Source organism: Solanum dulcamara, chromosome 5 (assembly GCF_947179165.1).
Source record: "Solanum dulcamara chromosome 5, daSolDulc1.2, whole genome shotgun sequence".
Taxonomy (NCBI): domain Eukaryota; kingdom Viridiplantae; phylum Streptophyta; class Magnoliopsida; order Solanales; family Solanaceae; genus Solanum; species Solanum dulcamara.
The window spans coordinates 72,429,180-72,442,394 of record NC_077241.1 but is presented as its reverse complement, the minus strand read 5'-3'; the positions used below and the strand labels follow the sequence as shown (position 1 = coordinate 72,442,394).

The 13,215-nt window shown below is 39.3% G+C and overlaps 2 protein-coding genes across 2 annotated transcripts; both read right to left on the bottom strand.

The window, feature by feature from the left end:
• Nucleotides 1-3,594: 3,594 nt before the first annotated feature.
• Nucleotides 3,595-9,465, bottom strand: LOC129890743 (uncharacterized). Its single transcript, XM_055966230.1, has one exon. It carries the CDS (start codon nucleotides 9,463-9,465, stop codon nucleotides 3,595-3,597), a length of 5,871 nt encoding a protein of 1,956 aa, XP_055822205.1.
• Nucleotides 9,466-10,730: 1,265 nt separating this feature from the next.
• On the bottom strand, nucleotides 10,731-12,122 carry LOC129890742 (uncharacterized). The gene has a single exon (XM_055966229.1). The coding sequence runs from the start codon at nucleotides 12,120-12,122 to the stop codon at nucleotides 10,731-10,733; it is 1,392 nt and encodes a 463-aa protein (XP_055822204.1).
• Nucleotides 12,123-13,215: the final 1,093 nt, after the last annotated feature.

Below are 13,215 nucleotides of genomic sequence, written 5' to 3'. Positions count from 1 at the left end.
TTTAGGATTTGGGTAATAATAATAAAAAATGATAGAATTAGTTATGGCCATGGATCAAAAATATAATGTACGGTTGAGATTAAAATTGAATATAAAAGTAGACTACATTAAAATTTGATTAGGAAATAATTATAAGTAATTGTAAAAATAAAATGTCATCTAATTAATTGTCAAATACATGTTGAATAAGTAAAATCATAAATTTATAAAATTATAATATTATATATGTAAAGTAAATATGCATGTACATACAATATAAATATTTGCGTATATACATATAAAATGTCATATGTATATAATACATACTAAAATAGATATGTTAACATAAACAAGTAAAAATATATAATAAACTTAAATAATAGCCCCTTTTTATATACATATGCACATAAGATCTTTTAAAATAGATGTAATACGTATATATTAATATGAATGAGTAAATAACAAAATAGACTTAGTAAGTAATATATTTTTTATATAAAGAAAATACTCATGTATATATATATATATATATATATATATATATATATATATATATATGATGCATCGTATGCATACTAGAATAGATATGACATACCTATTAACTAAAATTCACAATAAACTTAATTAATAAAAAAAATACTTTATATGCATATTCATATAAGTCGTATTAAAGTAGGTATGCAATATGCACAAATTTATATGAATAAGTAAATTGATAAAATATACTTAATTAAGTAATATTTATACAAAGAAAATACACACACACGTATAATATATACTAAATAACGCGGAAAAAAATAATAAAAATAATAATAATATTTGAATGTACAAAGCTTGTTGTTTTCATAAACAAAAAAAAATGATGTCAATAATATTAACAAATAAAAAATATTATAAGCTATGAAATCTAAATATATGATTTTTTATTACTATTATTATTATTATTATTTTGGTAAAAACTAAAAATAATTAACTTTATACATATATATATATAATTCAAAAAAAATAATTTTAAAAAAAAAATGCCTATCTATTAAGATAGTGATTCAAAAAATAATTATAGGTCGGCCAAAATTGGGTGTCAACAGCTTGCCCCTTCTTTGCTTGGGAATGAGGGATGAATTGACGAGCAAAGAAATTTGACAGAGTAGCCGATTTTGTACGACCGATGAGATAACCTCGGAGGGTCCTAATAAAATGAGTGGGAGTTGCAAAAAATATTGCGGCTGAGACTTCAGTTTCGAAGTGCCTACATATCTCTGGTTATAGGAGAATCAGGCCATGTGTAGTTTTGGATTGTAGAATCACAACAAATTTTGATCGAAATCAAAATTTGCCCCAGTGTTGGATTATGGTGACACCGAGTTCTTAAGAGTGATGAACGTATGAGGATGTTAGCACGAATAAAATGAATATGATCACGCTCGAACTGAGGTTATCAGCATATTCTAGTATGTGGGAAATCAGGTTGGAGGTAATTCTAAGAAATAAACTCGCAATGAGAAATGCTCCATAGTAATTTCTACTAAAGACCTATGGTAGATAAAAGAACATGAATTTTTGAAACAAATTGCCCCAGTATGGAGTCATGGTGATGCTGAGACATGAAAGAGTCATGCATTAAATTCAAATTCAATAAAAAAAAAATTGAGTCTAGTTGAGTTTCGAAAGAGAATCCTTGGTGTAGCTAGGGATGCTTGACATTCCACGAGCTTGCTCTAGTTTGTTGCTTAACGGGAGTTCCATGTAGTAATGTTAGTGTCCTCCGTCTAGTGGAGTGTAATGTAAACGCCTATATCCGTCGGTGTAGAGCTTGTAAATGTAACGCCTGTATCCGGCGATGTAAAACTTGTAAATGTAACGCCTGTATCCGGCGGTGTAAGACTTGTAAATGTAACGCCTGTATCCGGCGGTGTAAGACTTGTAAAGTAACGCCTGTATCCGGCGATGTAAAACTTGTAAATGTAACGCCTGTATCCGGCGGTGTAAGACTTGTAAAGTAACGCCTGTATCCGGCGGTGTAGAAATTGTAAATGTAACGCCTGTATCCGGCGGTGTAAAACTGTAAAGTAACGCCTGTATCCGGCGATGTAAAACTTGTAAATGTAACGCCTGTATCCGGTGGTGTAAGACTTGTAAAGTAACGCCTGTATCCGGCGGTGTAGAAATTATAAATGTAACGCCTGTATCCGGCGGTGTAGAGATTGTAAAGTGACGCCTGTATCCGGCGGTGTAAAACTGGTAATGTAAATTTAACTGTAAATGTACGACGTTGTAGTATGCATGCTCCTGATCGAAGAAGTTTGATGGGGTTTGCTATGTACACCCTCCAAATGGTAGAATTTGGACTATTTGGTATATACAGCCTCCAGACGTCGAAGTTTGGACGATATTTGTTATATACAGTCTTCAGACGACGGAGTTTGAATGATGTTCGCTATATACAATATTCGGTGGATATATACAATCGAACGGTGATGGATATATACAGCCTCCGGTCAGTGGAGTTTTGAATGGTGTTAGATGGCGTTCTCCAATCGAGGGAGCTTGTTTGACGCAGTTAGACGATATTCTCCGACGGAAGAGTTGTTGACGAGGTTAGAAGATAAGCTCCAATTGATGGAGTTATATTTGACAAAAGTAAACCATCCTATTTATCATATGGGCCCCCCTTGTCTTCAGTATTTTGATCTGGATCTCGATCGTACCTGCAAAGATTTAAAGGGAAATCCTTTAGACAGCACATCGAAGTATAAAGTATTTCTGATAAATAAAGTAAGGGAAGAATATTTTGGCTTATGATTTTGGAGAAGTCGAATGGCGTCTGCAGTCATCCTCTAGACTTGAGGTTGTCTTCCTCGATCTTCTGTTTTCCTGCGCTCAAAGAAAATTTTAGTTTGGGAGGGGGTGTTGATTTGTATCGACTCGCTGATTCAGGCCTCGTCACTGGGAACCTCCAATACCTCTATAGTCCGTCCGTAGTATCTTAACCTAGAGACTTAGTAGGTGGAATAGTAGAAAAGCATTTTGTTTTTTTTTAAAAAAAAATAAAAAATAAAAAATATAAATAAATAAGAAAACAAATGAATAAAAATAAATAAATAAAAATAGTAGTTTGTTTTTAGACAAAAGAGTATATCATCATATATATATATATATATATATATATATATATAGAGAGAGAGAGAGAGAGAGTAATCCTGGATCATCTTAAGGTTATGACATGATTTGGAGTCCATCATGCTTCTCCATATCCAAATGTAATCTTTCTTGTAGTCTTGTCTTGTGACGATGCTTCTCTTGATTTATTCGTGAGATCCTTCACGTTCTAATGATATCCAAGTGGAATCAGGTCAGGACGTAGTTCGAGTACAATAGAAAAGTTAAACTATAAAGGGACCGAATCCGGCAAGGATTGCCTACGTATCCCGCCGAGGGAAGTCAGGTCGAGCGTAGTTCTAAATACATGGAAATGATGTTTTTGGATTTTCTAAAAGAGGACCGAACCCGATGTGGGCTGCCTACGTACCCCACCGTGGGAAGTCAGGTCGAGACGTAGTTCTGTTTATATGGAATGTAAGAGTAAAAAAAAAATGAAAGCTAGTCTTGATGTCTTCAGATGTAGTACTTCTTGATGGAGTCTGAGTTGATTGGCTTTGTGCTCACTGTACCGTCCATTTCTGCCAAGATTACTGCTCCTCCAGATAATACTCTATGAACCATGTAAGGACCTTGCCAGTTTGGTGCAAATTTTCCTTTAGCTTCTCCTTGGTGAGGAAATATCTTCTTCAATACTAATTGTCCTGGTGTGAACTGTCGAGGCTTGACCTTCTTGTTAAATGCTTTGGCCATTCTGTTTTGGTAAAGTTGACCATGACAAACTGCATCCATTCTTTTCTCATCAATGAGCATCAACTGTTCAATCCTGCTGCGAATCCATTCTGCATCATCTAAACCGACCTTTTGAATAATCCTTAAAGATGGTATTTCCACTTCAGCAGGTATTACTGCTTCTGAACCATAAACCAACATATAAGGAGTTGCCCCAGTGGAAGTTCTGATTGTGGTACGATAACCGAGCAGAGCATATGGTAACTTCTCATGCCATTGTCTGTGACCATCCACTATTTTCCTCAAAATCTTCTTGATGTTCTTGTTTGCTGCTTCAACTGCTCCATTCATCTGTGACCGATAAGTTGTGGAATTTCGATGAGCAATCTTGAATTGCTCACAAATTTCCTTCATAAGATCGCTATTGAGATTGGCCGCATTATCTGTTATAATTGATTCTGGAATCCCAAATCGACAAATGATATTGTTACGAACAAAATCTGCCACGACTTTCTTAGTTACTGCCTTATATGTAGAAGCTTCGACCCATTTTATAAAATAATCAATAGCTACAAGGATGAAACGATGTCCATTTGATGCGGGAGGCTCTATGGGTCCAATTACATCCATGCCCCAAGAAGAAAATGGCCATGGGGAACCCATAACATTGAGCTTATTTGGTGGAACTCGTATAAAATCTCCATGCACTTGGCATTGATGACACTTCTGCACGTATCGAATGCTATCTCTCTCCATGGTCATCCAAAAATATCCAGCTCTTAAGATCTTCTTAGCTAGAGTGAACCCATTCATATGAGGTCCACATGTTCCTGCATGTATTTCTTCTAAAAGTCTCGTCGCTTCCTTGGCGTCAACACATCTTAGCAATCCTAAATCTGGAGTCCTCCTATACAAAATTTCTCCATTAAGAAAGAAATGATTGGCCATCCTTCTCAGAGTCCCTTTTTGCTTGCTGGTGGCATTTTCGGGATATTCTCGTGCTTCTATCAATCTCTTGATGTCATAGTACCATGGTCTTCCATCCAATTCCTCATCAATATGAAAACAATATGCATGTCGATCATATAACTTTACTTCAATAGGGTCGATGTAATTCTTGTCCGGATGTTGAATCATTGAGGATATTGTTGCCAAAGCATCGGCAAATTCATTTTGAGCTCGAGGGACATGTTTGAAGTCAATCTTTGTGAATCTCCTACTCAACTCCTTTATGCAATGCAAATAAGGAAGGATCTTCACATTCTTAGCAGCCCATTCTCCTTGCACCTGATGAACCAATAAATCAGAATCACCTATGACCAAAAGCTCTTTGACGTTCATGTCTATGGCCATTCTAAGTCCGAGAATACAAGCTTCATACTCTGCCATGTTATTGGTGCAATCAAACCTAATCTTGGCTGAAATTGGGTAATATTGACCCTTTTCTGAAATTAAAACCGCTCCTATTCCAACCCCTTTGGAATTTGATGCTCCATCAAAAAACATCCTCCAACCATCGTATCGTTCTGATACGTCTTCTCCTACAAATAATACTTCTTCATTAGGGAAGTAAGTTTTTAGAGGCTCATAATCTTGATCCACTGGATTTTCTGCGAGGTGGTCAGCCAAGGCTTGTCCTTTGATGGCCTTTTCTGTCACGTACACAATGTCGAACTCGCTCAACAAAATTTGCCATTTTGCCAATTTACCTGTAGGCATTGGTTTTTGAAAGATGTACTTGAGTGGATCCAATCTTGAGATTAAGTACGTGGTGTATGCAGACAGGTAATGCCTAAATTTCTGCGCGATCCAAGTCAAAGCACAATATGTTCGTTCCAACGAGGTATATCTTGCCTCATACGGTGTGAACTTCTTGCTCAAGTAATAAATGGCTTGCTCTCTTCTACCTGTCTGATCATGTTGTCCCAATACGCATCCAAATGCATTATCCATGACAGATAAGTATAGTAGCAACGGCCTCCCAGGCTCAGGTGGGACTAATACTGGCGGGTTGGACAAATATTCTTTGATTTTGTCGAAAGCCCTTTGACATTCCTCCGTCCATTTTGTGGCAGCATCCTTCTTAAGTAATTTGAAAATGGGTTCACAAATTACTGTGGATTGTGCTATGAACCGACTGATGTAGTTAAGCCTTCCCAAGAAACTCATCACGTCCTTCCTGGTCTTCGGGGGAGGTAATTCTTGAATTGCTTTGATCTTAGAGGGGTCCAACTCTATGCCTCTCCTGCTAATAATGAATCCTAACAGTTTTCCTGCAGGTACTCCAAATGCACACTTTGCTGGATTTAATTTTAGATTATACTTTCGCAACCTCTCAAAGAATTTTCGCAAATCATATAGGTGGTCCAAACTCCTTTTGGATTTGATAATGATATCGTCCACATATACTTCAATCTCCTTGTGGATCATATCATGAAAGAGGGTGGTCATGGCCCTCATATAGGTTGCACCAGCATTTTTTAGGCCAAATGGCATTACTCTATAGCAATACACCCCCCATGGAGTGATAAATGCTGTCTTTTCTGCATCGTCTTCATTCATCAATATCTGGTGATATCCCGCGAAACAATCGACAAATGATTGCAATTCATATTTTGCACAATTGTCAATGAGTATATGGATATTTGGGAGAGGGAAATCATCCTTAGGACTAGCTTTGTTGAGATCTCGATAGTCCACACATATTCTGATCTTTCCATCCTTTTTTGGCACTGGTACTATATTTGCCAACCAAGTGGGGTAATTTGTGACCCTTACAATGTTCGCCTCAATCTGCTTGGTTACCTCTTCTTTGATCCTTAGACTCAAGTCTGGCTTGAACTTTCTTGTCTTTTGTTTAACGGGTAGGCAGGTGGGATCAATTGGTAGTCTATGTGAAACGATATCGGTGCATAACCCTGGCATATCGTCATAAGACCAAGCAAATATGTCGACATGTTGCCTAAGCAATTCTATTAACTCATTCTTTCTTTCGGCCTCTAAATGTATGCTAATTCGGGTTTCCTTCACAGTTTCCTCATCTCCTAAATTGACAACCTCTGTTTCATCCATATTAGGTTTCTCCTGACTTTCAAACTTCTCGATCTCCTGTGGTAGATTTTCAGGCATCATGCTTTCATCATATTCTTCTTGATCGTGTTCATTCTTTTCACTTTGCTCGATGGATTCATTACATGTCATAACCGTTGAACTAGGATTTTTAATATGAATGCAGGACTCTTGTCGAAACAGGGAAGGACTGACGGTCCAATTCTGCAAGCTTTCTCCAGGCTTGGAATCACGGATGCTCAATTTGTGAAGATCTATCTCTTCCTCTTCTCCAATCATGGCCACGAACAAATTTCCTATTCCTTCCGCTATATCATCGTCAGATGCGTGATCTAGAATCGGAACTTGCTCTGGTACGAACGTTGTCTTGATGGATCCCCTGTTGTGGACTCGTCCCGATGTAGATCCATATCCGAGTCCAGTGGTACCTTTCTGATGCTTCAACTGGATGGGTTCAACTATGCCATTGGCCCTGGGTCCAAGTCCTGTCTTAGGCTGATACCCGTATTTCAACATCTCTGCTGCGACCATCTTTGCTGCCCCTGACAATTTCACACCAACCGACTCTAACTTCTCGTCAATCCTCACAGCTTGCATGATTTCTAAAGTGTGAAAAGTGGCTCCATCTAATTCCTTAGTTACTGGAACAGAATTGACAGAATAAATGGGGTGATTGAGCTCCCCATGAACAGTAACTTCTGTGTGACCCCACTCAAACTTTACACATTGATGAAGAGTTGAAGGGACTGCTTTTGCCATATGGACCCATGGTCTTCCCAGCAGCAGGTTGTAGTTCGATGACACATCCATCACTTGAAATAAAATAGGGAATTCTGCTGGTCCCACTTGCAATGTGAGATGGATTTCTCCAATGACGCTTCTCTGTGCTCCATCAAAAGCTCTCACCTTTACACGACTTTCCTCTATATCTCCCATATTCAAGCCTAAAACTCTCATAGTTGTGAAAGGGCAGATGTTACATCCAGAACCGCCATCAATCAGAACTCGGGTCACAATCTTATCACGACATTTGACCGCGATATGAAGTGCTTTGTTGTGTCCAGTCCCTTCCGTTGGTAGCTCATTATCATGGAAAGAGATTTTGTTAGATTCCAATACTTGTCCAATTATTGCAGCTAAGGTTTCACTTGCGGTCTTTTTTGGAATGCAAACCCCATTTAACACCTCCATCAAAGCATTCCTATGAGCCTCAGAACTCATTAGCAAAGACATTATGGATATATGAGCCGATGTCTTCTTCAGTTGCTCCTCGACTGAATAGTCTTTCGGCTGCATCTTTGTCCAAAATTCTGTGACTTCAGCATCCGTAACATTCTTCTTGGGATTCGGCTCCTTCCCAATAACTCCTTGATTCAGATTCTCGGGAGTATAGCACCTTCCTGATCTAGTCATCCCCTGAGCCACAGCGGCGTCAATCATCTTGCCCTTGGCTTCTGTTTTATAATCCCATGGGACTCCTTTGGTGTCAAACTCAGCCTTTCTAGCAACTGTAGTGGTAACTACAACTCTCGGGATATATGTTTGGACAGTAAAAGGTTCTCTTAGTTGAACAGTGATAACAGGTTGCACTAGAGATGCAGTGGCAGCTTCTTCGGCGTTCCAGACAAGCGCGATGGTTTCTCCCAAGTTGTACTCTTCTTCTAGAGAAATCATATTGACTTCTCGATTCTCATGATTTGGCAAAGGGTTGTTGTTCACATTCGGAGGTGTTGGAGTGCATTTTATTATTCCTCTTCTGATCAACGTCTCAACCTGTTTTTTCAAGCCATAACAATCTTCTGTGTCATGCCCTTGGATTCCCGAGTGGTAAGCGCATCGCTTGTTTCCATCAAAATTGTAAGGGATTGGGTCGGGGAGTTTTCCCTCAACTGGATGTAGTACTCCTGCTATCCTCAACCTTTCAAACAATTGAGCATAAGGTTCAGCAATGGGTGTGTAGGTGCGAGTATTTCTGGCTTCGAGATTTGGACGTGGTCTTGGCACATATGCTGGTCTATTTTGGTGGGTTGGTGCTTGGAGTGGGACATGTGGTCTTGTTGGACTTTGGTATGTTGGTGCTCGAGGTGGATTATAGTGTGGTCGGGTATTATATACTGGATACGAGGTGTATGGAGTATGTGCAACAATTTGGGGATTGTTGGGGTATTGGTGGGATTGTCCTCCATGTTGGTAATTGACGACTGAAACATCCTCCTTTTTCTTCTTAATGCCACCAATGGATCCTGATTGTATGGCCTTACTTGCAGCTTGCAATGCAGCCATGGACTGAATTTTACCTGATTTGATGCCTTCCTCTATAAAATCTCCCATCTTAACCAATTCTGCAAACTTTTGGCCCATCATTGACATCATCTTGTCAAAGTAGATACCTTCTTGGGCTCGAATAAAGTATTTTGAGAGCTCACTCTCATCGAGCGGTGGTTGAACCCTTGCAGCCTCGGTTCTCCAACGTCGTGCATACTCCTGGAAGTCCTCCGATGGTTTCTTTTGTATGTTGGCTAATGAGAACCTGTCCGCAGTGATTTCAGTATTAAATCTGAAACGATTCATGAAATCCTCAGCCATTTCCTGCCAGTTATACCATTTGCGAGGATCCTAGCGTGTATACCAAGTCAACGCTTCTCCAGATAGACTTCGAATGAACAACTTCATTCTTAGTTTCTCATTTCTCCCTACACCGACTAACTTGTCACAGTATGCCCTCAGATGTGCGTGAGGATCGCTCTTTCCATCAAATATGTCAAACTTTGGGGGCTTGTATCCTACCGGCATGTCAATATCTGGGTGGATGCATAAGTCATCATAATCTAAGCTCTCTGTTCCCCTAGTGACTTGTAGGTTTTTCAACGCCTTTCTTAGACCTCGAAGTTGAGCGTCTATTGACTTATCTTCTTTTAATCGAGCATCCTTCTCCATTTCTGCATATTGGTCAACCTCATACGGGACTTTGACCCTAACCGGTGTCGTGAAAGTAGGGGCCTCAACAGCATATACAGGTGGGATTTGTGAATCATAAGGAGCGACGGTGTGTGCTCCAAATATCTGGTTTGTCACTGGGTAGGTAGGTGTGACGGGGTCTTGAGTGGGAAGGTCAGGAGCAGTCCTGATTGCAGACGGATGAGCTAATGGTGCTTGACCATGAACGGGAGCACGTTTAGGCATGTTTGGAGAATCTGCAGGAGGCAGGTCAGCTCTAGGGAGGTAGCTGGGCATCTTGAAACTTGGGAAGGTAGTAGCCGAAAGCTTGGCCAAGTCTCGCACTTGACGTAGTTCCTCTCTCAAAATCTCAAGCTCTTGCGCCATGTGAGCCATCTTCTCGTCATTTTGGATGTCGGCTATATTTTGAGAACTTTCAGGATTTTCTACTGGTATCATTATGTTTGCAGCAGCATTAAATTCTTCTCCACCTGTCATCCTTCCCCTTGATCGAAGGTTGTATCGTGAGTCAGCCAGTTCGCAAGTCGACACAAATCAACGTTCTTTTAGGGATTAACAAAACAAAATAAAAGAAAGAAAAAGGAAAGTATGTTAGTTTGGGAAAGATTTAAAAGTACAACAAGTATATAATACACATACACGCCAAGTTAACGACATTCAAATGTGTCCTATACATAGCCTCTTTTTGCTAGAGGATGACATATATTGCAATCAATTTGATGATAAATGATCCATTAAACACATTTCGGATTTGGAATAACATAATTTTATTAATCAAAGATGCCTTGGATCTTTGTAATGAAGTATATGGGCAGAAACCTAAAAAAAAAGAAAGTACATGGAGGCCATAAGGCGAACAAAAGGATGACAAAGCACATGATAAGAATGAAACTCTAAGGCCATGTTGGAGCGTCGTCATCATCATCATAATCATAATAGGGCCCTGGATAGTACTCCGACAGTTCGTCAATCTGGTTCGATCCTACCTCTTCATCGAACCCTATCGAACCATACTCAGAGTGAGCTTCTTCCTCTGGGTCCTCTTCTGGATCCTCAGGATCTTCACTTGGATCCTCTTCAGGGTCTTCCTCTGGATCTTCTTCGATCATTGGTATCAAATGATCTACTGATCCTGGAATTATTTGATTGTACATTGGTGTTGTGAATTCAATATGAGGGAGTACTCCCTGCTTAACCCAATTAATCCATTGGTTGTCCGCAACACCCACAATCCCCTTCGTACTTGGCCGAGCCAAATGTCTCATAGTGGTACGCCACACATAATATTCTGGCGTGCACCATTTTTCATTTCCTGCCTCTATCGTAATAATGTGATCCCAATCTAATTGCAAATTCCTTATACGCCCTGCTGGGACCGAAGTGAGATCATCCTCGTGTAGTGCCATATTTGCCCATAATGGTATGTCTTGGACAACTCCGAATTGTCGTAACACTCGGAGAGGAGCATATGGCTGAATACCTCCTAGCCCAACCAGATTAATGAAATAGAAGTGTTGCGTCCTGACAAAAACCGATCCTCTCATCCAAAAATACTTCCAGTGGATGGAATCTCCTGTGAGGTTGGTCAAAAACGGACGCCACTCTTCCTCTCCCATAGGTGCTTCCCAATACCTGAGACGATCATTGTGGCTTTGGATCAAATTGTGGGCGTCTATTGTGTAGTCCCTTTGTGGTTCTCGGTGATAGAAGTGCTCTATTGCCCAGATCTGTAATAATAAATTACAGCCCCCAAAGAAGTTATGCCCCCTTGTGCATGCTGACAATGATCGAAATACTTCAGCGAGAATTATATGCACCAAGGAATAGTTATGCGGTACCGCAAAAAGTTCCATTACAATTGGCAGAATGTTGATATTTATCGAATGAAACCTCATTGGGAAGACCATAGCCCCCAAAAAGGCCATCACAAATACCCTTGGTCTCATATGCATCCATTGTCTACGAGTGCATGCAAATTCATCTCGGTGCTTATCGAAGCTCTCGAGACGACCAAATCTTTGGAAAAGATAGTCCAACTTTACCTTCCCATTTTCTGCACGCCTTAGTGATGGCAAGATACGCAGCCCTAACAACTCAAGGAAACCTTCTGTACTTATGGTTGATGGACATATTGGTGTTCTTCCTCTTATTGGTAATTCAAGAAAAACACTAAATTCCTCTAGTGTTGGAGTGATTTCAAAATCCAAGAACTTAAAGGTCACAGTGCTTGGGTCCCAAAACTCCATCAGTAATATAATGAAGATCTTGTTGGCTCGAATTCCCATGAGCGACAACAAAGCACCTAAATGCCTTCTGATCTCAACACCATGCGCCCTACGAATGTTTTGCCACCAATTTTGTATTGTATGGGGGTCCGAAACAACCATCTGAATGTTTGGGAGGTTTTGGTTGATATTCATCTGAAAGAAAGGTAAGGGTATGATAAGTATGTTTATTCCAAATCCGTCATGTGTTCTTTTTCTTTGGATCATTCATAACAACTTTCACAAAACAAATATGTCGTTAGGTGTATAACCTTTGACAAAGGGTGGATTTCCTAATTGCGAAGACGGTGCATTGGATCGCCTCGCCTAAGGTGTATGCATCATGGCCTATTTTCTAGAGTAAGATTTTTTCCTAGATATTCAAGAGTGGACTGAATTTTTGCGAGAAGGCACACTAATCTTATTGTGCAAACTCTGAAACTAAAGAATCCAAAAGAAGGTTTGGGGGAGTGTGAGACACTCCCCGCGTGAACCAGTGTGTGTATTGTGTACGGCCAAAGACTCGATAGAAAATGCAAGTGACAGTGTAAGAATATCAATAACATGTAGTATTTTTCAAGCAAATAAGGAGCGCAAGTTTGGATTTAGCTTGAGTCCTTTCAAATAACAAGTAATATAACAAATCACAATAAATAATTAAAACAAATAAAAGGCAAGTCATAAACAAATATCCCATAATTCTAAAACTAAATTTTACTAAGGTTAAAACCTAAAATGCTAAGTGCATGGGACTTCCCCAGCAGAGTCGCCAAGCTGTCGCACCCTATTTTCGAGCGGGTCGAAATAGTTCGCAACATAAAAGTAATGTGGCTATGCCTCTGATTTTGAAATTGTTTAGAGTCGCCACCTAATTTTAAGGAAAATATTAGGAAAACCATTGTAAATGTAAACTCTGTTTTGATTTGCGAAACCTGTGACATTCTAAGTAAGGGTTTTAGTTACTCGAGGGGAAGGTATTAGGCATCCCTCAGAGCCTATCCAAAGATAGTCCTTAAATTTAGTTTTAGAAAAAATGATTAGGGATATTTATTCATTTTTGTTTGTTTTAGAAATATTAAGAAGAAGGGTTTTTATTAAATTTGAGAAAATGGTG

Bases quoted from the DNA above. Each gene is read 5' to 3' on its own strand.
- LOC129890743 (XM_055966230.1), bottom strand. From the start codon at position 9,465: ATGGCTGAGGATTTCATGAATCGTTTCAGATTTAATACTGAAATCACT.
- LOC129890742 (XM_055966229.1), bottom strand. From the start codon at position 12,122: ATGGGAATTCGAGCCAACAAGATCTTCATTATATTACTGATGGAGTTT.